Source organism: Syngnathoides biaculeatus, chromosome 17, assembly GCF_019802595.1.
Source record: "Syngnathoides biaculeatus isolate LvHL_M chromosome 17, ASM1980259v1, whole genome shotgun sequence".
Lineage (NCBI taxonomy): Eukaryota > Metazoa > Chordata > Actinopteri > Syngnathiformes > Syngnathidae > Syngnathoides > Syngnathoides biaculeatus.
In genome coordinates, this window is record NC_084656.1 from 11,651,150 (window position 1) to 11,678,606 (window position 27,457).

A 27,457-nucleotide genomic window follows, 5' to 3' on the forward strand; every position below is an offset into this window, starting at 1 on the left:
GGTTCAGCTGGTAAAGCGTTGGCTTCACAGTTCTGAGGTCCCGGGTTCAATCCCGGACCCGCCTGGGTGGAGTTTGCATGTTCTGCCGTGCCTGCTTGGGTTTTCTCTGGGGATTCTGGGTTCCTCCCACACCCCAAATCATGTATTAATTGGAGACTGTAAATTGCCGCTAGGTGTGATTGTGAGTGCGACTGTTGTCTCTCTCTAGCAACCAGTTGCCATATCTAATCAGAAAGTAAGATCAGGTCAGGACATAGTGAACATATTTAGTAACTTGAACATGAGTCCAAATGGGAATACACATCTCACAGTCAGGCAGTACAACCATGTTATTAAGATCATAATTATGATATACATAAATATGAAGAAAACTACATTATCCTGATGCATTAGAGAAGATTGAAACAAATGTTCAACAATATTTTGTTCATAAATATATTGCCACTATTCAATTAAAAAGCAAATATCTATTTTTTCTATCCGAATAAATAATAATATAAATTAAAAAATAAATTTATTTTTTGTTTGTAATAGGGTTGAAACACGAATTTTTATTTGTGAATACTGGCAGTGATATTACCTCATGAGGGTTAAATCTATTACACTTTTGAGAAAGCACTGTTTTTACTACACTGTTTTTATGTGTGCTCCAAGGCTAAATACGTGTAATTTAGAGGTTATATAAAGCCATTTTATCAAATGGTCGTGAGACGACTACAACAAGGAAGACGGAAATCGTGTCTGTTTCCTGACAGTCATCAAGCAGTGGGCGAGGCCTCCACATGCCACGAAATAAAAACAGGTGTCCCACATCACTGCAGTGACAACTTTCATGCTCATCTGACAGGTAATGCGACAATATTGTCTGCTGCTTTCGCTCTCTTTTCTTTCTAGATTTGTGACAATTTCAGTAACCGCCGGCACAGTAATTACCTTCTGACAGGTTCAATATATTGTTAATCGCAGTTTTTAATTGCTTTCAGAGATGCTTTTTCCTGCCTTCCTCGTGCTGGCCGTCTGCCTCGCACCTGGACACTCGGGACCCACCGGTAGATGGAATATTCTGCTTCCCCAATAAATCCTAGTAGTTTGGTCAAATTCAAAATATTTCTGCCCTTCCATTTAATCTTCTTTTTTCCTCACTCTTCATAGCATACCTTGGTAGTTCTTTCCTTGAAGAATGCTTTGAAGAAGCCAAAAAGATTGTTGACGATGCCTACACATACTCCAGAGCAGAGTAAGTTTTAATACTTTTTTTCTTTTAATCTAGCAGTGGTATAAACGGTCTCTCTGTGTGTTTAAGTAGGATGCAACTTGCCAGAGCATAGACTCAACAATTTGGATCAGAAACTGATTTGACACTTTGTAGATAGCAACCCACAGATGCAGTATGAGTAGGAGAGTAGATATGCCAGCGCTCTGAATCATCCGCCTAACCAACGTGCCTTCCTAGTGACCCTCATTGGTAGGGTCAAAATACCTATCAAAGGCGATGCATTTACATTGAATATAAATCGCTTGCTTATTTTGCAACCAATCTTCATGGTTTATTTTTTTTTAAGCAACATCAAAACAAAACATTGAGAATAAATTAAAAAATACATTCTTACCCATGAAAGGTTACTCCCCGTCCCCTTCCTGTGAAGGCACCACAATGCAGGTATTACTTATTATTTAACTTTTCATGCCATCCGCAAACGTGGAATGGACTGACACTTTGTCTCCACTAACGCAGCCTAATGCAGGGTGTATCATTTCTACCTATCGTTTACATCTGTGTATCCAGCTGCTAAAATATATCCATCCCTTTTCCATACCGCTTGTACTCACTAGTGTCACAGGTGTGGTGGAGCCTCTCCCTGCTATTTTCAGGTGCCAGGCGGGGTGCACCCTTAACTGGTCGCCAGCCAATTGCAGGGCAGATAGAAACAAACAATCATTGGAATTCATATGCACACCTACGTGTACTGTAATTTAACAGTTAACCTACCATGCATGTTTTTGGAATGTGGGAGGAAACCGGAGCACCAAGAGAAAACCTGCGAAAATGAATGACAAATGAATGTCACTTATGTAATGTTGCTAAGTAACAAGAAGTAATAAGTAAATAAATAGGGATTTTGTGGAATAATCTCGAGTACACAACTAACATTAGCTGAGTGCTTATTTGTCAACATGTAAGCTAACTAACGAACTAACATTTTTCAAATGTGACTGTGTTGTTTAAACGACTCGACGAAACAAATAAATATCCAACCCACCTTAAGTTATTTTGTCTAGCGAACTGACAAACTAACGTACAAACTAATATATTAACTAAAGTTGGCCAAACGCTAACTAAATACACTTTGTTGAGTGTTTTATGTTGACATGTTTTGTAACTAGCGGAACGGTGGGTCAGCTGTAAAGTGTTGGTGTAGGGTTCGATCCTAGCCCCACCTGTATGGAGTTTGCATGTTCTCTCCGTGCGTGCGTGTGTTTCCTCCCACGTCCCAAAAACATACAACATTAATTGGACTCTAAATTGGTGTGATTGTGAGTGCGGGTGTTTGTCTCTATGTGCCCTGCAATTGGCTGGCAACCACTTCAGGGTGCACCCTGCCTCCTGCCCGTTGACAGCTGGGATTGGCTCCAGCACTCCCGCTACCCTTGTGAGGATAAGACGCTGGGAAAATGGATGGATGGATGGATGGATGGATGGATGGATGGATGGATGGATGGATGGATGTTTTTTCACTGTCCAACGAAGGTGCTCCTTCCAAACACCACTTTTTAAAGTCTGATTGTGTAGTTCTGCTAACTAATTAATTTACTTACTTACAAACTTCCTTACTTAATGACTAAGAACTGGGTTTGTTTGTTTGACAAAAAGGGTTAACCAAGTAACACTAGTTCAAGTGTTATCCAATCAGGTTAATTCCATAATGAACCATTTTTTTGTGTTATTGTACTTACAAACTTAACTTACATGAGTTACTTTTTCCTTGTATTATTTGTCATTATTTCGCATGTTACCTAACTAACATTGGGTAATCTAGTTACCTAACTAATATTTTGTACAACCAGTCTCACCAGCTCACATTGGTGAATGGGTCATGTGAACTAACATTAGTTTAATGGTTTGTGCAATTAGACTAATTATGATATGAAATAACACTGGATAATGTTTTGTTCTAAAACATTATACCAACCAGCAAAGAGTCGTTAACTCACCAGGATATACGATGTCAGTATGCACAGGATATGTATTTTTGACAAAATCTAGCAAACAGCACTCCAGACATGAGCTGCTTGCAAGAAGTTGGCAAAAGTGACTTTAGGATATTGTGAGTTTGATCAACTCAAGAACCTTCTCGTCACCTCCAGGAGTCTTAGGCGAGTGCGCAAGGAGGTTGTGAGTCCTCACGATGCTCTGCGTCTGTTGAAGCAGCCTCGTGGGGATACACGGTCCTCTGTGAGGGCCGCAGACTACATGGCACAGACGCTTTACCTCGTGCAGGAGAGGGTCCACCGCATCCACAAGCGCTCCCTCAATGCAACAGGTCACAGATGAACAGAACTCCTCGCTTTTGGGATGGATCGTGTGAGAGTTTTCCTGTACAGTACATGAATGCTGGCCATGTCTCATCATTACAGATTTGCTCTCTGCGGAGGATCTCGAGAGGCTGAGCATGATAACGGGATGCGCCGCTCAAACCAGACCTCCTCCCTGCAGCAGCACGCAAAACCTTGACAAATATCGCACTGCTACAAGCGTTTGCAATAACCGGTGAGCTGCTGTTTTTTTTTTTTTTTTTTTTTTTTTTAATTCATGTCCCTTCACTTTTGCTTCATTGACAATGCAAATATTAAATATTTTTCAAATACAATGAAGGAAAGGTGCTGAAAATATTTATATTTACCTCATTTACAGTGGTAGTTGGACACAAAATTTTTGTAATAAAGACAATGGTATGTCATTCCTTTCAAACAAAATCCGCAAAAGTGTTGAAACAGCACTGTTGTTTTTGTAATTTGTCGGGCCTTATGAAACCAGATGTGGACACTTCCTTTGGAGTTTCTCAAGCAAGGTTTCTACACACAAATGTTTGCATTTTAGACAGAACCCTCGCCTAGGGGCCTCAAACACCCCCTTCACCCGTTGGCTTCTCGCCGAGTACGATGACGGCATCTCGGAACCGAAAGGGTGGCAGCCCGACCGAAGATTTAACAACTTCCTGCTTCCACTGGTACTTGTTTGGAAACTGAACCTGACCGCCTGTATTTTATAAGCTGAATTAAAATATCGCCTCTCCTGCACGCCTCAGGTTCGCCAGGTGTCCAACAATATCCTGAGCACGACAGATGCGGGTGTGGTCAGCGACGGGGAGTTCTCCCACATGGTGACCTTATTCGGCCAGTGGAATGATCATGACCTCACTTTCACGCCCTTCTCGCCCAGCATCCGCTCTTTCAGCAACGGGATCAACTGCGACGAGAGCTGTGAGCGCACTGAGCCGTGCATCCCCATCCCGGTCAGTCTCTGAATCTCAAATAATTGGCCAGAAATGAAACAATCGTCCTTACGTTTAGGCATGTGTTTCCCTTACAGATTCCTCCTGGCGACCCACGCTTGCCAACCGGTCCTGACAGCTGCATCCCCTCGTTCAGATCCGCCCCCGTTTGTGGGACGGGATTTTCGGCCTACAACTTTGGAGGAGTAGCCAACAGGAGGGAGCAGATCAACGCATTGACCGCGTTCATTGACATGGGCCAGGTCTACGGCTCTGAAACTAATCTTGCACTCAGCCTCCGGGATCTCAACAGCGATGGCCTTATGCGCGTCAATTCCGAGTTTAATGACAACGGACGTGAGCTGCTGCCCTTTCACCCTCTGCCGGTTAACATGTGTGCCACACGCAGGCGGGTCACCAACGACTCCAACGCCAGAGAGGTCCCTTGTTTCATTGCGGGTCAGTCATCTTGAAAACCTTTTTAGCCTTTTGGCGTAGCATAATTTAGCAACGCCGCGCAACGTAGCGCTACAGAGTTGCTGGGTGGCAATGGCAGCAAAGCATAGCTGCACAGCATATGGTGCACAGCAGTGTTTCCTAAGGCACATATTTTAATGCACATTTCAAAAATCACAGGAAACACAACTTTCACAAAAAGTATGTCGAAATAATGGTTATCTCAATTAACACATAAATGTATGTACACTTTTCAGTGTAAAATATGGGCCACTTTGTTGACCGTAAATTTGTGTGTTTGGCAACAGGTTGGTTAGACGGTTAATTCTATCTTCTGCTGTCAACTGAATGCAATGACTGAAGCACTGCTTATGTCGCACTCATCTGATGTAATGAACGATTTAATATCTTCCAGGTGACGTCCGTGTAGATGAGAACGTCGCCTTGACTACAATTCACACATTGTTCTTGCGCGAACACAACCGTCTAGCCCGTGCTCTGAAAAATCTGAACCCCCACTGGGACAGTGAGACACTCTACCAAGAGGCCCGCAAAATCAATGGAGCTTATTCACAGGTCAGATGAATTCAGCGCGCGCCCCCTCGTGGTTTTATCTTCAAAACCCGAATCCTCAACTCGTCCACGTTTCATAGGTGTTTGTAATCCGCGACTATCTGCCGCACATTGTGGGGGACGATGCCATGCGCAGGCTGCTGGGACCTTACCCTGGTTACAATCCCGACGTGGACCCAAGGATCTCCAATGTCTTCGCCACGGCAGCCTACCGCTTCGCTCACTTGGCCATCCAGCCCATGTTGTCACGCCTGGGCCCGGACTACAGAGAAGATAGTCAGTTCCCCAGTGTTCCCCTGTTCAAAGCCTTCTTCACCCCCTGGAGACTCATCTTTGAGGGTGAGCTCCCCCAATATGACAATGCCACACCACAAACTAGCCACAATATCATGAAAAGTGGACCGATGGATAAGTGAATGAATGGTTGATTGTGTATACGTGCCATGTGACTGACTGGCGTCCGGATGCGATATTGTCCAACTCTGTGCAGTTTTTGTATTTTTTTTTATTTTTGTTTTTTTTTTGTGGTTATACCACTAACTCACTAACTGAGTCACCAAGCTAACTAGCACTCCGATTTTCTTTTTCTCATCTTCACTCGTTTGCACAGCCACTTGTTGCGAGACACAACACTGTTTGTGTGTAGGTGAAACATGCTGCGATTATTTCCTTGCCACTTGCGTTGGATTGCTTGCTGCGATTGATATAGATAAAAGCAAAGAAGAGTGAGCGCTTACATAAAATCAAACTCTCACACATTTTTCTGTTGAGTCACTACACTCTATTTAATTTACAATGAATAATAAATCACTGGTTTTGCTGGATCTTGTGGGAAATTGTCCCACCTGTTCACTAATGCAAAATTACCACCCTCGCGGCGCTGGTGAATATGGAGAATTCCCGTTGTGTCCCTCCAGGTGGCATCGACTCGCTGCTGCGTGGTTTGGTTGGCCGACCCGCTAAATTGAACACTCAAGACCACATGATGGTGAACGCTCTGAGGGAAAGGCTCTTTGAGTTTGTGCAGCATCTGGCGCTGGACCTGGGATCCCTGAACATGCAGAGAGGGCGTGACCATGGCTTGCCCGGTACGTCACAGACTGGCCCCTGGAGTGGGATTTCCCTTTTGCTCCTTTCTTATCCATCATTTGTTCAGCATCATCAGCTTCTCATACCGTCTCTTTCTATCTTCACCTCTCTAGGCTACAACGCATGGCGCAGATTCTGTAACCTGTCTGAACCCAGGAACCAGGCCGAGCTCGCACAGGTCCTGAACAACACCGACCTGGCCCGCAGGTTGCTGCAACTCTACGGGACTCCCGCCAACATCGACATCTGGATGGGGGGTGTGGCGGAGCCCTTTGTCCCCGGCGGCCGTGTGGGGCCTTTGTTCGCCTGCATCATCGCCACGCAGTTCCAGAGGATCCGCCAGGGTGACAGGTCAGCCTCATACCGCTCCAGAAAGACGGATCGCTGGATAAATGGATAAGATGGGTTTGAAGCTCTTGCCTAAATCTAAAGGCTGTGGTACGAGAACCCTGGTGTCTTCACTGCGAGGCAGAGAGCTGCCTTGTCTCTGAGCAGCTTGTCCAGGGTCATCTGCGACAACACGGGCATCACAGCCATCCCCAGAGACCCCTTCGCCGTCATATCGAGAAGGAACCGATTGGTACGGTGCCGCAACGTGCGACGCCTCAACCTGTCGGCGTGGAGAGACAGAGGCTTCTTAGGTGGGAACATTCATATTGCTTGTTTTTTCTTTCATAATTCAGGATTTTGACATCACATTTAGAATCTCCCCAAAAATGCTTTGATTATGTTATTACCAACAAAGAACTCGTAACATTTTAATATAGCTCTAGGCATTTTTGTCACATTTGAAATGTTCAAATTGTCAATGAATACTGCATGGATCTTCATATGAGGACATTTGATTTTGCAGAAAATGATCGCTGCCGTAATCTCGCATCAGAACCCGAAGATGAAGACGTTAGTACCACCCCTGAAACCATCCGGCCTCTAATACCAAACATCCTGAAAAATGTCTTACGATTCTGAGTCGACTGTAAAAAGGCTAAAGTTGATTGTTTTTCTTTCCACCCCCAGCTTCCAGATGAGGAGGTTCTTAGCGATGAGCAGGATAATGAGGTAGTTATGACACCAAACAACACAGAATTTCAACCACTTTAATAATTCATTATATATTAAAAAAAATGTTGGCTAGCATAGCATTTCAATTTAGCATTGCGGCATGCAGTATTAATGAAGAACAGTGTAGCATATATACTGGCTCACTGGCTAACTGGAAATCCAAAAGATTTTGGCAAGTGTATAACATTAAGTATGAAGATTTGATATGAGCATATTTTGTGAAATAATTGTTGGTCTGAAAAATCAACTGTATTTTATCTTTTTTGACATGTACTCCACAAGCTTCCACTGGATGATCTGGATAACGAGGTACTTATCACACCCACTCTGCATGAGTTCAAACACCTTTAGAGTATTTCTTTTTTATTATTATTTATTATTTCCTTATTTTTATGCTCTGAGTTGCATCAATATCAAATGTTCATTTATTGTAAAAATGAAGCGCAAGTGATTGAACATCCTATCATAAATTGCAGAATCGTTCTCCGGTCACGTTTACTGTAATTACTCATTGATGGTATGTATTTTCTTTGCTAAAATTTTTATTTAAAATGAAGGGTGCGTATTATACATGGTACAGGGGAAATGACCATATTATTCATCCTTAAGATGGAGAAAATCATTGAAACAAACTTCCGTCTTACTAGCAATGACAGCTATGAAATTGATAGACAGTACATTTTATACGTGAATACGGATGCCTATGAATAGCATCAGATTTGGTGTCCCAGTTCACTTGATGTCAGAAAAGCTCACTCATGATTTTGTAATATATGGTTCACACCTGTGTAATTGTAAATTCTCAAAGTAAGTAACTGCTTTCGTAGGCAGAAGTTTCGCTGGCGTCAGGGTGTGCACACAGAGCAGGGCAAGCATTTTCCTCCCTTGTCTTTGTGTGGCCGTTTACCTTAGAGAACTTTAACTTCCATCCATCGGCGGTCACACAATCAACCAAAACTGCCTCAAGATCGACTGGTCGATCGCGATTGACGCATTATCGTGTAATTTTAGCACAAGAATTTTTTGTTGTTGTTGATAATAGAACAGACTTTGTACAGCCAGAAGAGGGAGCTTGAATTTCAGAAATTTAAATGTAATTCCATATTTATTCACTTCTTTATTTAAAAAAGAATGCGTTATTCATAGGCACCATTAGACGGCAGTAAGCTATTAAACTTTTGGGAACTAAAAATATGACATGCTCTCATGTCCATAAATTGATAAATGGCGTACCTTCAAAGATTCCAAGCATTGAGTCGAGACTGAAACTCATTTTACCCAAATAGATGATTTAATCCAATAAATACCAAAGAATTTAAAACACAACACTATTGTTTTCTTGGGTTAAAATTGGACAAAGGTTAAGAGCCAAAACAGTTAGTCACGACAAAACAGCACAAGTAAGTAATTAGACAAACACCACCATCTGCTGGAACTAGGAGGAGTCCATGTGTGGCATCATTTCGGTTCATTTTGTTTCCCGACAGCTTCCTGATCTGGCCTGAGCGAGCCTCAGCCACTCGGCACCATCATTACCAAGCGCCGGTCTGCACTCATCGTCCACACCGTCCAATAATTCAGTCAAGTCTACACTTCAGGTGATCTCCAAAGAGCAGAACCATCATCGCCATCTTTCCCTGCACACAAATACTGCCACCGAGGACTCAGCATTCTGTCTAATACACATCACTGGAGCACAGCGTCCCACAGACACCAGAACTTTTTTTTTTCCTATCCTCCTTCGTATGTGTACACAGGCGGCTGGCAATGATCATGCAACAACATTTGTTCTTTCTGTTACAGGAATCAATTTGTCTTAGATCTGTTTTTATTGTGATGAATATTTATGTCCTGTCGAAGTTTAGGCATGCACAAAGGCTTTTTATAATTCTGATGTTTCTGTTCTGCACCCAATAAAAATTGGAGAAAAAAAAAAAACAACAACTGTGCCCAAGTGTTTTCTTCCTGTGTTCTTAATTTGAGGACGTCACGAAAGATTTTCGAAAATATTAAAACTCAAGAAACTATCAGAAATTATAACAAGGCAATAGTGTGAGTGTGGGTGGGGATGGGGTGGGGGTGGGGGGCTTTACAGGGAAAATGTTGTAATCTCTTGCTTTTTTTTTTAAATTTCAGATACATAAAAAGGTGGTGTAAATGCAGATGACAACGCTCCAAAAAGGTAAAACTGAAATCAAGTGTTGTGCAATAACGTAACATGTCCTTTAGATGACGCTGCTTTTATTTTTTATTTTCACCCTACATTGATGGAGATCAGTCACATCTGGTTTAATTTCCAATTCAAACTCATATTTAAGAATTTTGTGTAACACCTCATACTTGTTCATGCTTATTTTGAAATGAACTTTTTTTTCATTTGCTTCATAAAATATGTAATGCTTTTGACAACTCTGGGAGGCAGCTTTATGACATTTTTGGGGGGTCAGGTAATGTTTTAACACAAAATGTTCCTTACATTCAATATTTGGATGGCATCAGGAAGGAGGTTAAAATATATTTACTATTGCATAATGGGATCCCAGTACTGTATTCGGAAGATTGATGCATAAATCCCAAACCAGAACCAAAATAGACATGCTGTCCATTTGGACCTCAAGGAGAGCCTGTGATGCATTCAAGAGCATTCTCCAACTGGGAATTATCAGAACATTACAAATGACAGATGTACGAGCATGCGACTTTATCACTGCGCAGAACCGGGGTTAACTGAGAACTTCTGCTACATTCCTCCACTGAGAGGAACAGAGACATTGGAATGTTCTTTTATAAATCTATAAATCTGCCTGACAGAGTGTGTCCAAGTAGTGTATGTGTAAAGTGTGCCGGGTTGCACTTTCACTGCTCCTTCCCCCATGATTTCAAAAGAGTGCCACGTAGTCCTCAAGACTGTGTACGTGCTTGTGTGTGTGCATGCGATGCAGGCCCTCTCCGCAGCGCTCCCTCCCAGAGTAATGGAAACCCAGTATTTATGAAACAGAAGGAAATATTTGAATGATCTGTGTCTGTTACAGAACTTCGAGCTCGATCTGAATGTGTTTGAATAGGGCCGGTTTTTGGGAAACAAAAGAAAAATATCTGGGAAAGCCTTTGTAACAGAAATGTAAATGTCAAAAAGTTGTACAGTGGGCCCGCTAAAGGACAGCATGGCGTTTTGGTGGTTAGTGCATCTGTCTAACAAAAATATAGGATTGGGTTTCAAATCTCTGGCCTTCATCTATGGAGTTTTTCTTGTTCTCCCGTGCTTATGTAGATTTTTTTCCATCGTCTGGCTTTCTCCCACATATCAAAGTGAGCGTGTTAGGTTATATAAAGACTTGAAATTGGCCCTATGTGTGAGTGTGAATGGTTGTTTTTCTATATCGTTAGCCTAATAACATTGTATTTGCTTATTTGTAACTTTAAGATATGCCAAAGTCGGCTGAGATAAAATCCAGTTCGCACCTGACCCTAATGACAAGCGCTATAAAAGATGAATGTATGGTCCTGTAGAGACTAATTGTATTCAAAGTAATTCCCCCCGAGAACCTAGATGTGGGTTCCTACACTTCACACATCCCAATTTCCACCATAGTTAAGGGGATTCAAATGTTGAAGTTCCATTGAGGTCACAATGACAAAACCATTCATCCAGCCAGCTATTTTGCTTACAGCTTACCCTCACCTGGGTCACGGGGGAGCCACTCTGTACTGGCTCTAGGCGAGAGGCGGGGTGCACCATTGGAGGTGCTCGGTCTCAGCGAATTGCAATGACCTACAGTATGGGGTCCCTCAAGGGTCAGTTCTTGGACCTCTCTTGTTCAGCATGTCTATGCTACCCTTGTGTCAAATTCTTCAAAACTTTAATTTTGACTACCATAGCTATGCAGATGACACACAATTATATTTAGCAGTGTCTCCAGATGACTAAAGTTCAATTGAGGTATTGGGCCACTATCTAAATCAGATGCATAACTGGATGAGCCAAATTTTTCTTCAACTAAATCACAACAAAACTGAGACAATTGTTTTTGGCAATAAAGAAAAGAGAATTGCTGTTAGTAAACACCTGGATTCTCTATCTTTAAAAACCAAAGACCAAGTCTGAAACCTTGGTGTTCTGATTGATTCCGACCTGTCTTTCAACAATCATATCAAATCAATCACAAAAACTGCCTTCTACCATCTGGAGAACATATCGAGAGTCAAGTCTTGTATGTGTCAAGCAGACCAGGAAAAGCTCATCCATGCTTTTATCTCAAGGAGACTTGACTACTGTAATGGTCTTCTGACTGGACTCCCAAAAAAAAAAAAGAGTATTAAACAGCTGCAGCTCATTCAGAATGCTGCAGCTCACATTCTAACCAAAACAAAGCGGTCAGATCATATAACTCCAATCCTAAAGTCCCTGCACTGGCTTCTAGTCATCTTTAGAATAGATTTTAAAGTTCTGCTACTGGTCTCTAAATCACTAAATGATTTAGGTCCTGAATACATGAAAGAAATGCTTATGGAATTCAAACCCAGTGGCGCTCTGAGATCGACTGACTCAGGTCAAATAGTGGAGCGCGGAGTCCAAAGCAAACATGGTGAAGCAACCCTTATGCTGCACACAAATGGAATAAGTTGCACACAGAGGTAACGTCAGCCCCAGGTGTTGAAGGCTTTTAAATCCAGGTTGAAAACTCTTTGTTTTTTTTCCTCATGCTTTTTAGAATATATCCACTTTTTGATCATATTACTTCCACTGTATGCTCTTTTTTTTAATATTTTGTATGTCATTTTTGTTCTTTTTATCCCATTTTAAATTTTTTATCCCTTTGTTTTCAAATGCCTAGTTTAATCATGTAAAGCACATTGAGTTACCTCATATATGAAATGCGCTATACAAATAAATTTGCTTTGCTCTGCTTACACCCTGAACTGGTCACCAACCAATTGCAGGGCCCATATAAATTAAACAACCATTGATGCTCACACCTACAGGCAATTTAGAATATGCACACTGTATTTGTGAGATGTGGTAGAAAACCCGAGTATCTGGAGAAAACCCACCAGAATATGCAAACTCCACACAGATGCGGCCTGATTTTGACCCAGATCCTAAGAATTGCGAAGAAGATGTGCTAGCCAGTGACAACACCATTGATATTTAATCAGTTAACGCATTCATAAAAGTGCATATTTACTGCAAATTTTAAAAGGTACACTCAAGGAAATACTTCTGTCTGGACCATGGCCTAAAACAAAATGTCTGCCAGATGACAAAGTGAGGGCACTTTACATTGATTCATCAATTCGGCATCATGAGAAAATGGAGAGCCCTTTCCCGCTTTTAATAATGCCGCCAGTGCAGGAGGCCTGTTTTCCTCCTTTTGCATTGTTCCTTGTTATCTTTCTTAGAAAATGACAATGACTATAGCAGGTTTTGGAAGTAACATTAAATATTTCCCCAAAATAGCAATACCCGTGCAATATGAACAAGCTTTTTAGCAGGCAAACCTTTGGCCGGTCATTCGTAGAACAACAGAAGGAACGTGCCCCTACACAATGGCCCTGTGGAACACCAGAAGATATTTTCACTCTTAAAAAAACATACTTCCTGTGTTCTGCCAGCTATAATTCATCAGAGGCATGTATTGATTCAAATTCCTGCAGCTCCATCAAAGGGCCAAAAATGTGGACATGAGGTGAATTCCAGCAATGAAAGAACTTGGCTAATTCCTTACAGATGTGTGAAGGAATGAGGGGAGAGAGGCAATTCTGTGAATTACCGGCAAAAAAAAACAAAAAAATCACTAACCCTCGGCAGCTGGATCAGACTCTTTATGCTTCGCTGAAGGATGCGCTGTCAAAGAAATTAAAACACAATAAAACGCTTGCTATTAGAGTACCACAATAAAACAACGCGGCAGTCAAAGTCATTCGAATATTCACTTGAGGTAGGATTCTTTTTTTTTTCCATTTCTTCCCTGAATCTTCAAGGACGGATATAATTATGAGGCATAGACTTATATTTATCTTGCGTGCGCTCACTCCAATAGGTTGTGCGGCAAGGAAAGCTTTTTGGACGCTTCCCTGACTCCATTTGGCTCCCATTCAGGCCCACAGCTTACACAAGACGAAGCGGCGGCCTCACGTGACCGTCAATGACGAGGAAGTCTGGCCGGCTGTTATCTGAGAAGCGTAAGATTGCCTCTGAGTAATTTACCGCATACCGTTGTTAACCCTATATAGGGAACAAAGTGAAATACTCCGGTTATCTGAGCATGAGACTTTTCATGTTGTTGACCTTTTCCCTTAAAAAGACAACTATGTTGTCACGACTCTTTGGAAAATCGCTTCCCAGTTATTCGAGTCCCGAGAATCATTTTCCAGATGATTCCGCTTATTGATTCCTCTTATGTGGTAAATGTGTTATGAGGTCACATCCGAGAAATGTATTTTGGTTTCTGAACTTTTCCAACATGATCTGACAGTTCCAGAATATGTTACGAGCAAGGCTGGACCACGGCCAAGAGGGGCGTGGCCTGGCCACCGCTACGAGCGGTTGGTTTCATCTCTGACACCTGTCGCCGGTCACAGCTGTGTCACATGAGGCAGTGTGATTGGTCAATGTATTTAAGTTGGAGTTTTGTCACTGGTTTTTGCCAGTTCGTGGGGTATGCTTTCCCGCATCAAGGGTCACTCCACCACTGCACCATTATAGCCCAGTCACGCTTTTGGTTAGGCTCTTTCGTTGACTCATAGTTATTGGACATTGTTTCTTGTGTTTTGGATCCTGCCTTCTTGGACTGTGTTGTCGTGCAGAACTTTCGTTTATCATGAAACCCACTGAACATCATGTCCTCGTCTTGGAGTCCTGCATTTGGGTCCACCCGTGCACTGTTGGCACGTGACAGAATATAGTTATTTTGATGCGTTAGCGCCGTGTCTAGGCTATTGCAGCAATCGAGAGTGTAAGAGTACAGGGAGTCCTCGGTCTACGACTGAGATACGTTCCTACAGAAGCGACTTAACTGGAATTTTGATTTAAGTTGGATTCCACCATTAAAGTCAGAATTTACATCAAAATACTTTGTATAAAAAAAAAAAATTCAATAAATAGAAATAAACATGATGATGATTAGTAATACTGCTGAGAGGTGGATGGAGAAGAAGAATGGGAGGCTTGTGTTTGGCTATTGCGAAGGAACCTGGTCCTCAATCCTTTCCATCTCAAGTATTGACGAATCTTGTTTCGTGATCATTGTATCCGAAATAGGAACGGAACCCTTCCCATGCGCCATAGTACGGGCTTTATCTTTAATAATCGTCACCACGGTCGAGCGACAGAAGCCCTGGTGGTGTTGGTGTCTCTCATTTCTCCAAACTTTTTATGATCTTGAGCTTTGTTTCCATAGTAATGGACTTTCTGTTGGCTGCACAATCATTGCTAAAAAACACAGCTTACTTCTTTGAGGAGATAATGTCCAAAAAGGAGGGCAAAAAATACAAAGATGCTCCAGGCGCACAAACACAGACAAGAACTAACCAGACAAAATGCCGGATGGGCGTTGTAAAGTCGAAACGTCTTAGGTCGAGACCATCTTAATCCGAGGACTCTCTGTACTCTGCTCAGTATTTGGAGCCTAAATATTGAGCAATTTTAACGTCGGCCCGACCCTTTTCCAAGCAAATGGGAGGGAAAAAAATCTCTCTTGACACACCCACACCACAGTATAATTACTCAGGATAATCTGTATGTGCGCACCCCACGCTATAGCCCAATGTTAGCATAAAGAATACCGTACATATTTCAGTGCTCTAGGAATCTAGTTTGTAAGATTGCATCGGGACAGCGCAGTTGAAGCAAGCTTGGTAGCCAATCGGAGAGCAGCGAGCGAATATGTTAATAGCTTGCAGGTGGCTTCACGGTCGCCTTCAGTGCTCGCTTGTGGCTCTTGTCTGCTTCTGCACTCGGTGAGCGTGGCTAACTATCAAAGCCTTTGCGCCCATGTACAATTTTGACTCCACGCCAAAGAAAGCACAATTTCCTGTGAATGACCGCAATAGAAAGAAAAGCCTCCGAGAGATTTTGGCCACCTTGGGTTAGGCAAGCTGAGGGAGTTCCACATCCTGTTCGAGCGATTTAAGTTAAAAACTACTGACCGTTGGCAGGCACGATGACAGGCCGGTGGCCACACAGTCACTCGTACATTTGAGGATAGGGAGGGTGCCCGGTGGGGTCAAAATGTTATTACTGCAGCGGGAGTTTGCCACGGATCCAATTGCTGTTGATCCGTAAGGGACTGCATGAACCCGGAGTCACGATAGCTGAGCCAAATCCATCCAGCGCTGGCTTGTATAGATTCGTTTTCTCTATACAAAGCCAAATTAAAGGCTTTGACGTTTTCCAAACTGAGCATTATAGCTCTGGCGTTAACAGCCAAGGCTGTGATTTGAAAGGATTGGCGCAAACTCCTTTTAAGTTTAACGTGGCAACTCTGCCAGCAGAACGCTGTACTGAAGCCTCGTTTATTTTTTAGTTTAACAACTAGTCCAGGTTGTCCTCAATGTCAAGTTCCCACCCGAGTCCAGTTAAAAAAAAATGTCTTCAAGCCAATAATTCTCATAATGTACAGCAAGCAATTTCTTTCACTCGCAGATATTTAGACCAACTAACTGTCAAATGAAATCAACTCAAACTATGTCTGGGGTAATCCAGTATAAATTATTGTTGATGTCTACAAAAATTATTTCAAATGTTATTTTTGTTGTAGTTTGTCACGTACCCGCAGATGGAAAATACACAAAATACAGTAAAGAAAAAAATAACAACGAAAATCACAAAGACAAATAAAGCTTGCCCACCCCCCCATGATTTTTTTTTTTTGCTTCAAAAGAAAGGCTAACTTCTTTTTCTATTCCGGGCATCAGTAAAAAAGCAACATGTCCGGTTGTGATGGACTTTGGCTGAACTATGAATCGATAAATATGTGAAAATAGCATTGTTGACTCTTTCTTTATGATTTTCTTGATTCCAAGCTTCACTTGTTGAGGATGTCTGTCCTAATGCCTTCCATGTACACGTGACGAGTATCACATTTTATAGAGGAGATTGAGAGACTGCGGTGTGAATGTATTGCAGGGCCATTAGGTGTCATGAAGTTGAGCTAAAGACAAATTTCCTCCAATGAAAATGGAGCAGAGTGTACAGACTTCTGGCAGGATGTGTTGTAGCCTGCTTACAGCACGAGTTCATCCAAAAGTCAGGAAAATGAACTTTTCACCATGAGAAATAGCACATTTAAGGACTTGAATGGTGTTCAGTAGTACAGAACGCCACCGTGCATGGTTGGACTGCCAAGGGAAGCAATTTGTGTTTGGTAGCAGGCAACAGCCCGGACATTAGCATTTTGGATTCTGGAGCGATGGGGAGGACACTTCGATTGTGACAGGGGAAAAAATTAAGAAAAAACTTATCAGTCCAAGCAGTACATTAGTGAGCATGTTACTTTGTAGTTCCTGGATGACGAAATATGATGTTCGAAGTAGAGGAATGGGGTAGGATGGCCCGTGTACAGACAGACCCCAAGTGGTTCTGAAACGCCAGGACAAAGAAATTGCTCCTTTTTGCCGGGGCCAATTTACTCCGCCCAGCCGACGGGAAAATCCATCAGCTCCCCCACAAATGCTTCCCGTAACCCAGTGGTGTCTTTTGGCCTTTTTAGGTCAGATCATAAATCTAGGAGTGCCCCTTCACTTCATCGTCTAAGGTAGTGAGCGCTTGTAGCGTGTCATTATCGACTCCATTAAAATCCATCATATGTACTGTATATTTATTACTGGTATGCCTGACTTAGCTGAATTTGTGACAATGGACCGTTTTGCATGCACTACACAAATGTCTACAAATATTGTCCTTTTTTGTGTGGTCAATGCGGTAAACTTACTTTGTTTGTTTGTGTACGGCATTAAAAAATAGAAATCCAGTTAAAAATGTTAAACAGCGATTTCTCAGTCCATGGTGTCTGTTTTTGAAATTTTGAGGTTGTGCACTACTTTAACTCACATCCTGCGCATCTCTTGGGGCGTAGGTCCCCCATATCCATAAACTCTAGCGACACCCCTGCCCATGGGAAAGATGGTGAAATAGCCCCCCCCCCGCACCTCAACACACACACCAGGGTAGGGTGGGGAGTTTTTCTGTAAAGTAAATGTATACATGCTTACAAAATAAATGTATACATATATATAGTAAGTGTATATGCACTTAGTTACTGTAATGAACTATTTGTTCTTTGTTATTTCCCACCGGTATTCACAACACATTTTAGAAGGAATAGTAGGTTTTTTTTAATGAATTATTCTGGTTGGTGGTGCAAAACTGACAAAGAAAGGACTCGTTTTCAAGACACTTGGAGCGTCCAGGTCACTCAGACGTCACGTATTCAGTTGTTATATGACTAGTAACAGCCTTGTGTAACCATCCCACAGTGCCAAGTCACAACTCCGCCTCCTCCTCTTCATCATCACTAAGTGCATGTGCAGGCTGCAGGAGTGGAGAGATGTGACTTTCACCCTTTCCCTTGCAGGGTGTGTGCTCTCTGCCTCAGCTTTCCGATTGACATGGTGGATTTGTAAATTAAAAGGAAGACAAGTGCCACGGTCACGAGTGAGTCCAACATGGGATTACGCATTGGCACGCCGCTTTACGCATTCGCCTGCGTCTATTTATTTGTCTTCACCCTCCGAGGTGCGCGTTGTCAGAGGCACCCGGCGGCCCCCCAAGGGAATAACCCAGGAGCTCTCCGGCAGACGCTGCAGTGGTCTCACAATGGCAACATTTTCAGCATTTTAAGTCAGGGCGCCGAGTACCAGCCGGCCAGGCGCCGCGGCGCACCGCAGGAGCGAGTGCAGCAGCAGGCACCAATCACCATCATCAGCGACGCCCAGCAGCGGGCGCCGGACGCCCAGCAGCAGCAGCAGGCCCCCGCTGCCCGGTCCGGCTCCGAGGCGCTCCCGCCTGCCCTCCAGCGACTGCTCAGGAGCCGAGAGCACCACCAGGTCCAGGACCACCTGAGCCAGTCCAGCAATGACACCCAGGCCAAGGTGACCGTCAGTCCGCCTCAGCCCCGGAGGGAGGACGTGATGGTCGCCGACGATCCCTACGACCCTTCCAAGTCCTACGATATGGACCCCGACAACCCCTATTACAACCACTATGACGTGTACGAGAGGCCCAGGTCGAGATCGTCCAGACCTGGATATGGCACAAGGTACCATCAGTACGGTAAGAGTGAGGGCTCGGTTCTGTGGACACGGTCGAGACAGTTTATGAATACATGTGCACTCAGCAGACACTTTTATTCGGTACACTTCAATCTAGTCACATCCAATGCAAAAAAAAAAAGTTTATTATTGTTTCTGCGGGTGTACTCACTGCATTAGCGAGAAAGGCAACATTTTAAAGTACAGCACTTTATGGTTGTCAGGCTTGGATTAATTGCCACAATGTGGGTACAATTGCACAAGATATCAAAATCTGATAGTGTAATATTAATACAAAAGAATTATACATGAGAATATGTAATAAATATGTAATAAGCAACTCCAATATATTTACATCGTGTATTTATACACAAGGTAACACAACGTCCTATACTTGATTAAAGGCATTTAAAAACAAAGAAAAAATGTGTAGAAAACAGAGCACAGAACACATAAATGTACAACTAAAACAGCGTACAGTGCAATAAATATAATTTAAAAGTTGAAATATTCTAAAATAAACTAAAAAAACGAGAACGAAAGTTTTTAAGATGAAATGAACATGAACATTCACACCTGGGGCTGACGTTACCTCTGTGTGCAACTTATTCCATTTGTGTGCAGCATAATAGCTGAATGCTGTTTCACCATGTTTGCTTTGGACTCTGTGCTTCACTTTTAGACTTGAGTCTCTCGATATTCAGGATCGGAACTATTTAGCGATTTATAGACTAGTAGCAGAACTTTAAAATCTGTTCTAAACCTGACTGGAAGCCAGTGTAAGGACTTTAGGATTGGAGTGATATGCTCTGGCCTCTTTGTTCTGGTCAGAACCTGAGGTGCAGCTGGTCTTTTGGCAGACCCCAGTTAGAAGACCATTACAATAGTCAAGATAAGCACGAAAGAAAATGAATTAATGAATGAATGAAGGAATAATCAAGAAAAGCCAAAACAATTATTAATCAATTATTATTTTAAATATGAAGTCATAATGATATGAAATACAATACAATTAGATATATGATAATAAATGTGAAATAGAAATAAAACAATAAAAATAAGTCAATAATGACTCAAAATTGTATTATTAAAATAAAATACAACAAATATGAAAAGATACTCATTTATTATAGGGTAATGATTTAAATGTAATGATTTAAAAAATAAAATGACTGCAAAATGAATACAATGGAATAGACAATAATTAATGTGAATAATGTATTAAATACAAAATCCCGTAATTAATAAGAAAAATATTAATCGAATTAAATACACAGTATTATAATTAAAAACAAAAGTGTATTAAAGCATGTCTAAATCCTAAAAATAAAATAAAATTACAGATTTTTCTTTCAGGATATATATTTGATTTATTTTATCACAATTTTATCTTAAATGTCAAAAAAATAAATAAGTCTTTAAACTAATCAAATGCATACTTTTGGAAAAATGCCTGAATTCCATATGTAATAATGAACACAAAATTAAGAAATACAACCAGCTAGGATAACAAGATCATTGAGTAGAACGCGGACCTCTGCCAAGGCTCTCCGCTTGTGTCCAGTAGGTGCCAGTAATGTCCTCGTGTGTGTTGAGGACGGAAACTTCACAGTGATAAATGCTTTTCGTATTATCAATGAGACAGAGAAAACTATCGAAACATCTCTCACTACAACAACAACAACAACAACAGTGAAGTACATATCATAACACTGTATTGCCTCATCATAATCTTTGTAAACGCAGCCCTTGTATCAGTTCACATTAACGTTGTGGTTGGTAAGTTAGATATTTGCTCCGTATATTCACGCATGAATTTCAATTCAAATTACAATGCCTTTGTTGCAGGTCTACCAGACTTGGTGCTTGACCCATACTACATCCAGACCGCAGCTTACGTGCAGAGCACACCAATGTACAACCTCCGATGTGCAGCGGAGGAGAACTGTTTGTCAAGGTAGGTCGCTGTCTTTTTCGGCAGTGGGTGGTTCTGAAATAAAACGAGGCAACGTAGCACTTAGTGTGATTCCGAGTCAGATCCGTGAACCATCAAGCGCTTGCGGCTAAGCGCTGAGAGGAGGTCAAATGAGCCGAATCCTGCCAGGGACGGGCCTGCAGGGACAGACTGGAGTAAATGTAATCACAGTTTGGCTGGGGAAAAGAAGCCGGGATGGTAAACACATCATGGAACCCAAACAACCACACGTGCCTGCGTGCTATTTTTCCACCCGCCATTTAAGCTCAGGATGTTTTCCACTCTGAGGTTGCACCTCCGTTCGGGACACCATTGTTACAAGAAAAACAATTCTTCTCGCTTCTCTGCAGCTCAGCCTACTCGGCCCGAGACTACGACACCCGAATGCTGCTGCGCTTCCCCCAGAGGGTCAAGAACCAGGGTACGGCCGACTTCCGGCCCAGCAGACCGCGCTACGCCTGGGAATGGCACAGCTGCCACCAGTGGGTACAAAAACGACTCGGAGTTGTTCGGGGTTTGGTTCCAATGACGGTTCAGGCCGGGGTGCCTTACTTGGAAATGTCCTTCCTTTTTAAATAAAATAAAAATTAAAAAAACACTTTTAAAAACAATTAAGATAATGTTAAATTACATAGATCAGTGGTTTGCAAATGTATTACACCAAGTACCACCTAAAAAAATACTTAGTCCTCCAATTACCACCATCATGTCCAACATAAAAACGGCACTGACACGTAGTAGGCCCAAGTTATACTTCTAAAAAGTGCGTTGAATATTATAATGGTGACATTATGCAGTTTGATAATTAACAGGCAAACAAAAAAGTGTACCTGAATATAGATAAATATGTTTTTGTGTGTGTGTGCATATAAAAAGACAAGAACAAGCGTAACAAAATTGTAAGGTTAATCCTTTAGCAGCTCACTTATCTGAAGTCTCGCAACACTTTTTGCTAATAAGATCCATGATGAAAGTTTCTGAGCGAACTTTTTACTTCTAGATGCTTCCAAAAATGCTTAATATGGTCCTACCTCAAGACTGTTTGCATTGGGAGGTTCCTCTGGATGTGAGTGACATGGTCGACGACACAGTCAGGTGGCAGTTAGGTTCGAGCCACCTGAACTCTGCCGAGCAACAAGTGGCGGGCGTCGGGGAAAAACAAATATATATCCCAATTCTATTTCCGTAGTAAGCTTGCTCTACAATCACAAATGATTTGTGTTTGTTCAATGTAGGTCCAGGAAAGTATAAATACATAAAAATAGGTCCTATTGAAAATAGCTTAATTAGAGGCTGCGCTACAATGGGTTGTTGCTAGCTATGCGGTCCATGCACAATGTAAGGCCCGTTGGAGTGTGACACACAGCACACATCTGCCACGAAGTCGGCGTTTCATAACATAACACAATAGATGTTTGAATTTACTTTTTACCGCTTTCCGGTGTGTGGCGTACTCCACAACAACACACATAATGATACCGCCGACATTTGTGAGTTTAGGATTAATGGCTGCCCTGCGATTGGCTGGCAACCAGTTCAGGGTGTACCCTTCCTCCTGCCCATTGTCAGCTGGGATAGGCTCCAGCACTCCCCGCGTCCCTCGTGAGGATAAGCGGCTCAGAAAATGGATGGATGGATTGATGGCTGAATGGTCAAATTCAGCCCGGTTATCGGTATATACGTACTTAGGAGAACAGGTCAGGTACTGTAGATATGTATCTCTTCCCGGTAGCTCTCGTGACTCGCGAAATGGGGAGGACATGATAATGTGCGTGAACTTCGCACAACCTGTGTTCATTTACAGCGCAGGCATTGTAAAGCAAACAGCGATAATGAGCCCCTAACCCTAACGGAAAAAGGACTGGCTTCTCGATTCTGCAGAAAATGACCTCATCTCGTAGTTATGTGTGGAGGAGGAGAGAAAAAAAGCGACTCAAATGGAGAGCATGTGGCCCCGCTCCAGAACACCGCTGATGGATGCTGTGTGGATTTACCTTTTTTTTTTTTTTTTTTTTTTTGTTACAGTTATCTGATCTCATCATTCAACTATTTCAAGGGTGTTTTATGCTAACTGGACTTGAAAGGTGATCACAGCATTGTGTACACCTGCACAATTAAATTACATGATTGTAGCTCCCTCCTTTTAAATTCAGTACATCCATCCATCCATTTGCTTTGCTACTTATCCTCACGAGGGTCGCGGAGAGTGCTGGAGCCAATTCCAGCTGTCAACAGGCAGGAGGCGGGGAACACTTGTATTTTACTTTCGTAAGACCAGCAATGAGCCAACATTAATATTACCGTATTTTCCGCACTATAAGGCGCACGCACCTAAAGGCCTTAAATTTTCTCAAAAGGCGACGGTGCGCCTTATAATCTGGTGCGCTTTATATATGGATCAATATTTAGCTTTTGGTGCAGCTCCTTCTAATGGATGCATAATGTAATCCCAGCCTCTACTGGACCATTTATTCTATGCACTTTATAATGCGGTGCACCTTCTATATGAAAAAAGTATGAACATGGGCCACTCAATGAAGGTGCGCCATATAATCCGGTGCGCCTTATAGTGCAAAAACTTGAGATGTAATTTTTTGTCTTACATTTAAATTACTTCTTCCATGATTACTATCTAATGTATTGTGATGAAAATGCACATATTATTCATAAGAGTGGGAATCCCTCATTGATAGTCTTTCTCCTCTTATTAAAGCTTATAAATGAAATATCCATCCATCCATTTTCTTTGCCGCTTATCCTCACAAGGGTCGCAGGAGTGCTGGAGCCTATCCCAGCTGTAAACGGGCAGGAGGCAGGTTACACCCTGAACTGGTTGCCAGCCAATCGCAGGGCACATAGAGACAAACAATAGTCGCAGCCACAATCACACCTAGGGGCAATTTAGTTTCCAATTAATGTTGCATGTTTTTGGGATGTGGGAGAAAACCCCCGCAGGCACGGGAAGAACATGCAAACTCCACACAGGTGGGTCTGGGATCGAACCAGAGTCCTCAGAACTGTGAGGCCAACCCTTTACCTTCTGATCCACAGTGTCGCCCTTTCATGTACAGTACATTTTAAATGCGGTTCAGTACGAGGCATTTATATTTAATCTTTTAAAGCACGTTTTGTTTTTTTGATGAACGCAGGGGCCTACTACTGTATGTTACAGTATCTTAATGTTGGTAAGTATGATGTCAGTTGGAGTGCTAAGTACTATTTGAGTTTGAGAATGACGACATTAGATGTCGCAGGTATAAAAGAAGGTACAGTATGTAGTGTACTGTAATAACACGGCGGTGTGGACCCACAGGCACTATCACAGCATGGACGAGTTCAGTCGCTACGAGCTGTTGGACTCGGCCACTCAGCGGTCAGTCGCAGAAGGCCACAAAGTCAGCTTCTGCCTGGAGGACACGTCCTGTGACTACGGCTACTACAGGCGCTATGCTTGTACCTCACACACTCAGGTACTGCACACGTCATTTGTCTACAGTCCTGTAATAGCTCTTGATAAAATGTTGCTGGATTTTTTAAAATATAAATTCTGGTCATTACATGTATTCCTTCCTGTTTTATACATTTACCTCATTTAATATTGTTGAATTGAGTTGGTGTAAAATATTGGTAAAATATACAATTTTACATGTACTGTACATTTTAAAATATATTTTAAATAAAAATGTGGACAGTTTATTTATTTAAAATATTTTAAACATTTTTTACATTCCAGTGGAACAGTGGACCACTGTTGAGCACATCTGCCTCACAGTTTTGAGGACCTGTGTTCCAATCCAGCCTTGCCCGTGTGGAGTTTGCATGTTCTCCCCGTCCCTGCGTGGGTTTTCTCCAGGTTCTCCGATTTCCTCCCACATTCCAAAAACATGCGTGATAGGTTAATTGAAGACTCTAAATTGCCCGTAGGTGTGAATCGCAGTTTTATGTAGTGTATGTATTGTGTTTTGGGTGGCGACCAGTTCAGTGTGTACCTCGCATTTCACCCAAAGTAAAATGAGAATACATATATATGTAACATTACTTTTTATGAGAATATTAAATGATTGATTAATTAATTCCCGCGAAAAAATACGAACAATAAAACAAAGCAAAAAATGATTTCGGATGCAGTTTTATTTATGTGCATTTGAGAAACATCTCTCGCTCTAAGTGTAAATTGAAGCCACAATCATAAATATTCTTAGGAGATTCATTGAGGCACAGACCTCCCCTTGAGATGAATTCTATGTCAGAGCAGAGCCATGCATGTATTGTATGCACACATCTGACTCATGTAAACACGGGCTCTCCCTAGTGGTACGTAAAGGAATCGCTGCCAGAGGACAATTCAGGTTTGCATTTTTAGAACTACCCATCCATCCATTCACTGAGCCGTTTATCCTCACAAGGGTCACAAGAGTGCTGGAGCCTATCCCAGCTGTCAACGGGCAGTAGATGGGGTGCACCCTGATCTGGTTGCCAGCCAATCGCAGGGCACATAGAGACAAACAATAGTCGCAGCCACAATCACACCTAGGGGCAATTTAGAATGTCCAATTAGTGTTGCATGTTTTGGGATGTGGGAGGAAAATGGATTGCCCAGAGAAAACCTACGCAGGTAGGGGGAGAACATGCAAACTCCACAGAAATGGGCCCGGGATTTGAACCACGGTCCTCAGAACTGTGAGGCCAACGCTCTACAGCTACGCCACCCTGCCACCATTTTTAGAACTATTTGTTTTCAAACATTTACTAAGTGACTCTTTATTTATATTTTATGTGCAGTACATTTTAATTGAATCATTATTTTAATTCCATCCATCCATTTTCCAAGCCGCTTATCCTCACAAGGCTCGTGGAAGTGCTGGAGTTTTGTTTTATTATTTCTCTCTACTAAAGCGCAGTGCTCATGTTATAACTGCATAAAGTTATAGTGGACTTAATTAAAGTCAAACCTTTTTTTTTTAAATTAACACTTGGCCTACTACGCCTTTGTATTTTTTGAGGTGGTGCTTGATGTAAAAAAAAAAATAAAAAAAAAAAGTGAGAACCACTGCCCAAAAAGATACCCACACCGATTGTTGTTGTTGATTGTTGGATATAAGTAAAACCCTTAAACAATGATATGAGGGAAATATTTAGGCTGTTTTTTTTGTTTGTTTTTTTAGTTTTTTGTGTCGTGTTAAACTTCCCAAAATGCAAATTAACTAATACTGTCTTAATGTTAACATCTCACTTAAATAGACACTTTTATTTATCCCCTGAGGTAAAATAGGATCAACTTTGACGTGATCGCTCCGCAGTGTTGCGTTGTCCCAGTTTGTCGTACCGGGGAGTTCTGTGCCTTTTTCATTCCAACCAGACTTGTTTCTCTGCATTATTTTCAACTCCAGTTTGCTCACAGTTACTTCAAGGCACGAATAATCATCCATGCATTTCCCACGCGCTTGTCCTCATTAGGGTCACAGTTGAACTTGGAGCCTAACCCATCTGAACAGGGTACAAGAAATAAATTCTAGACAATTAAGAGAAATCCTAATAAAGGATTATGTTTGTTTCTATGACCTAGTATTGCCAGTTCTATATTAAAAGTAATTGTATTTCCCAGATAATTTAGACAGGTGTGGTCCGTTTTGCAGGGTCTGAGTCCAGGATGTTACGACACCTACAACGCAGACATCGACTGCCAGTGGATAGACATCACGGACGTGAAACCGGGGAATTACGTCCTCAAGGTGTGCCGCACGGAAACGCCACCAACGACGGATTTACTGCATCCTTCTCATCATATTGCTCACAATTGTTATTTATTTATTTAATTTTTTGTCCACAGGTCAGCGTGAATCCTTTCTATCAGGTCCCAGAAGAAGACTACAGCAACAACATCGTGCGCTGTGACGTCCGCTACACGGGCAACTATGCTTACTTGTCTGGTTGTCACATGGCAACGTAAGACGCGGCTCGCCGTACGTTCCGTCAACCTGTCAACAAAGAAATATTCCTCCTGAGTACTCTTCGATGTTGCTTTTCAGGTATTGATGGAGGCAAACTGTTTACAGCATCTCAACTGTGTGGCTGACATTGAGGAGGACTGCATCTGAACGCATTTACAGCACAAGCGAGCCATTCTTTAACACAGTATGAAATGTTGGAGTATTCATAGTTTATATGGACGTAAATAGAAATGATTTTCATTGCATGCCCTGTCCCTTGAATAATGGTTTTCTTAAGATTTGGATGTTATTTTTCGTTCCTTTCTTCCCGTGTGTGTTTTTTTTTGTCTCCTTAACTTCAGACAGTCTTATTTTATATTTTATTTTTTACATTTCCATTGTTCTCTTCTTCCCTATAAAGCATCGTAAATAATAAAAACCATTAAAATCTTCGAAATGACAATTGATTACAGCATAATACAATAACGCATTACTTTTAAACCACAATAAAAGTATACCAGATGTCTGTTTTGAATGGGAAGATGTGTTCAGTACTAATCTTATTTGAATAAAAAATTGTGATAGTGTATCATTTGCAAGAAACATCCATTTGACTTAAATTTGACCTA

At 42.0% G+C, this 27,457-nt stretch overlaps 2 protein-coding genes across 5 annotated transcripts in view; both read left to right on the top strand.

Moving 5' to 3' along the window:
* mpx (myeloid-specific peroxidase) overlaps nucleotides 1-9,611 on the top strand; it is a 23,863-nt gene extending 14,252 nt beyond the window's left edge. Inside the window, exons 2-18 of one of the 3 annotated variants that reach the window (XM_061801054.1) lie at nucleotides 655-847; nucleotides 984-1,049; nucleotides 1,153-1,237; nucleotides 3,367-3,542; nucleotides 3,637-3,769; nucleotides 4,100-4,229; nucleotides 4,308-4,514; nucleotides 4,592-4,952; nucleotides 5,365-5,525; nucleotides 5,603-5,861; nucleotides 6,440-6,610; nucleotides 6,725-6,962; nucleotides 7,044-7,252; nucleotides 7,465-7,511; nucleotides 7,629-7,670; nucleotides 7,956-7,982; nucleotides 9,161-9,611. In XM_061801054.1, coding sequence (XP_061657038.1) covers nucleotides 700-847; nucleotides 984-1,049; nucleotides 1,153-1,237; nucleotides 3,367-3,542; nucleotides 3,637-3,769; nucleotides 4,100-4,229; nucleotides 4,308-4,514; nucleotides 4,592-4,952; nucleotides 5,365-5,525; nucleotides 5,603-5,861; nucleotides 6,440-6,610; nucleotides 6,725-6,962; nucleotides 7,044-7,252; nucleotides 7,465-7,511; nucleotides 7,629-7,670; nucleotides 7,956-7,982; nucleotides 9,161-9,178 — 2,478 coding nt within the window. In that variant the 5' untranslated portion in view covers nucleotides 655-699 and the 3' untranslated portion in view covers nucleotides 9,179-9,611. Of the gene's footprint in view, nucleotides 1-512; nucleotides 848-983; nucleotides 1,050-1,152; nucleotides 1,238-3,366; nucleotides 3,543-3,636; nucleotides 3,770-4,099; nucleotides 4,230-4,307; nucleotides 4,515-4,591; nucleotides 4,953-5,364; nucleotides 5,526-5,602; nucleotides 5,862-6,439; nucleotides 6,611-6,724; nucleotides 6,963-7,043; nucleotides 7,253-7,464; nucleotides 7,512-7,628; nucleotides 7,671-7,955; nucleotides 7,983-9,160 lie in introns of those variants that run through there. The other 2 variants (XM_061801056.1, XM_061801055.1) reach the window with 2 other exon arrangements.
* Nucleotides 9,612-13,806: 4,195 nt separating this feature from the next.
* On the top strand, nucleotides 13,807-27,352 carry loxa (lysyl oxidase a). 2 transcript variants are annotated; one of them, XM_061801220.1, is made up of 8 exons: nucleotides 13,807-13,856; nucleotides 18,248-18,945; nucleotides 20,772-20,880; nucleotides 21,249-21,380; nucleotides 24,212-24,368; nucleotides 26,535-26,630; nucleotides 26,729-26,844; nucleotides 26,928-27,352. In XM_061801220.1, the coding sequence occupies exons 2-8, from the start codon at nucleotides 18,339-18,341 to the stop codon at nucleotides 26,932-26,934; spliced, it is 1,224 nt and encodes a 407-aa protein (XP_061657204.1). In that variant the 5' UTR covers nucleotides 13,807-13,856; nucleotides 18,248-18,338; the 3' UTR covers nucleotides 26,935-27,352. The 2 variants fall into 2 exon arrangements, with proteins under 2 accessions (XP_061657204.1, XP_061657203.1); XM_061801219.1 differs by lacking the exon at nucleotides 13,807-13,856 and having other exon boundaries at nucleotides 18,188-18,945.
* Nucleotides 27,353-27,457: the final 105 nt, after the last annotated feature.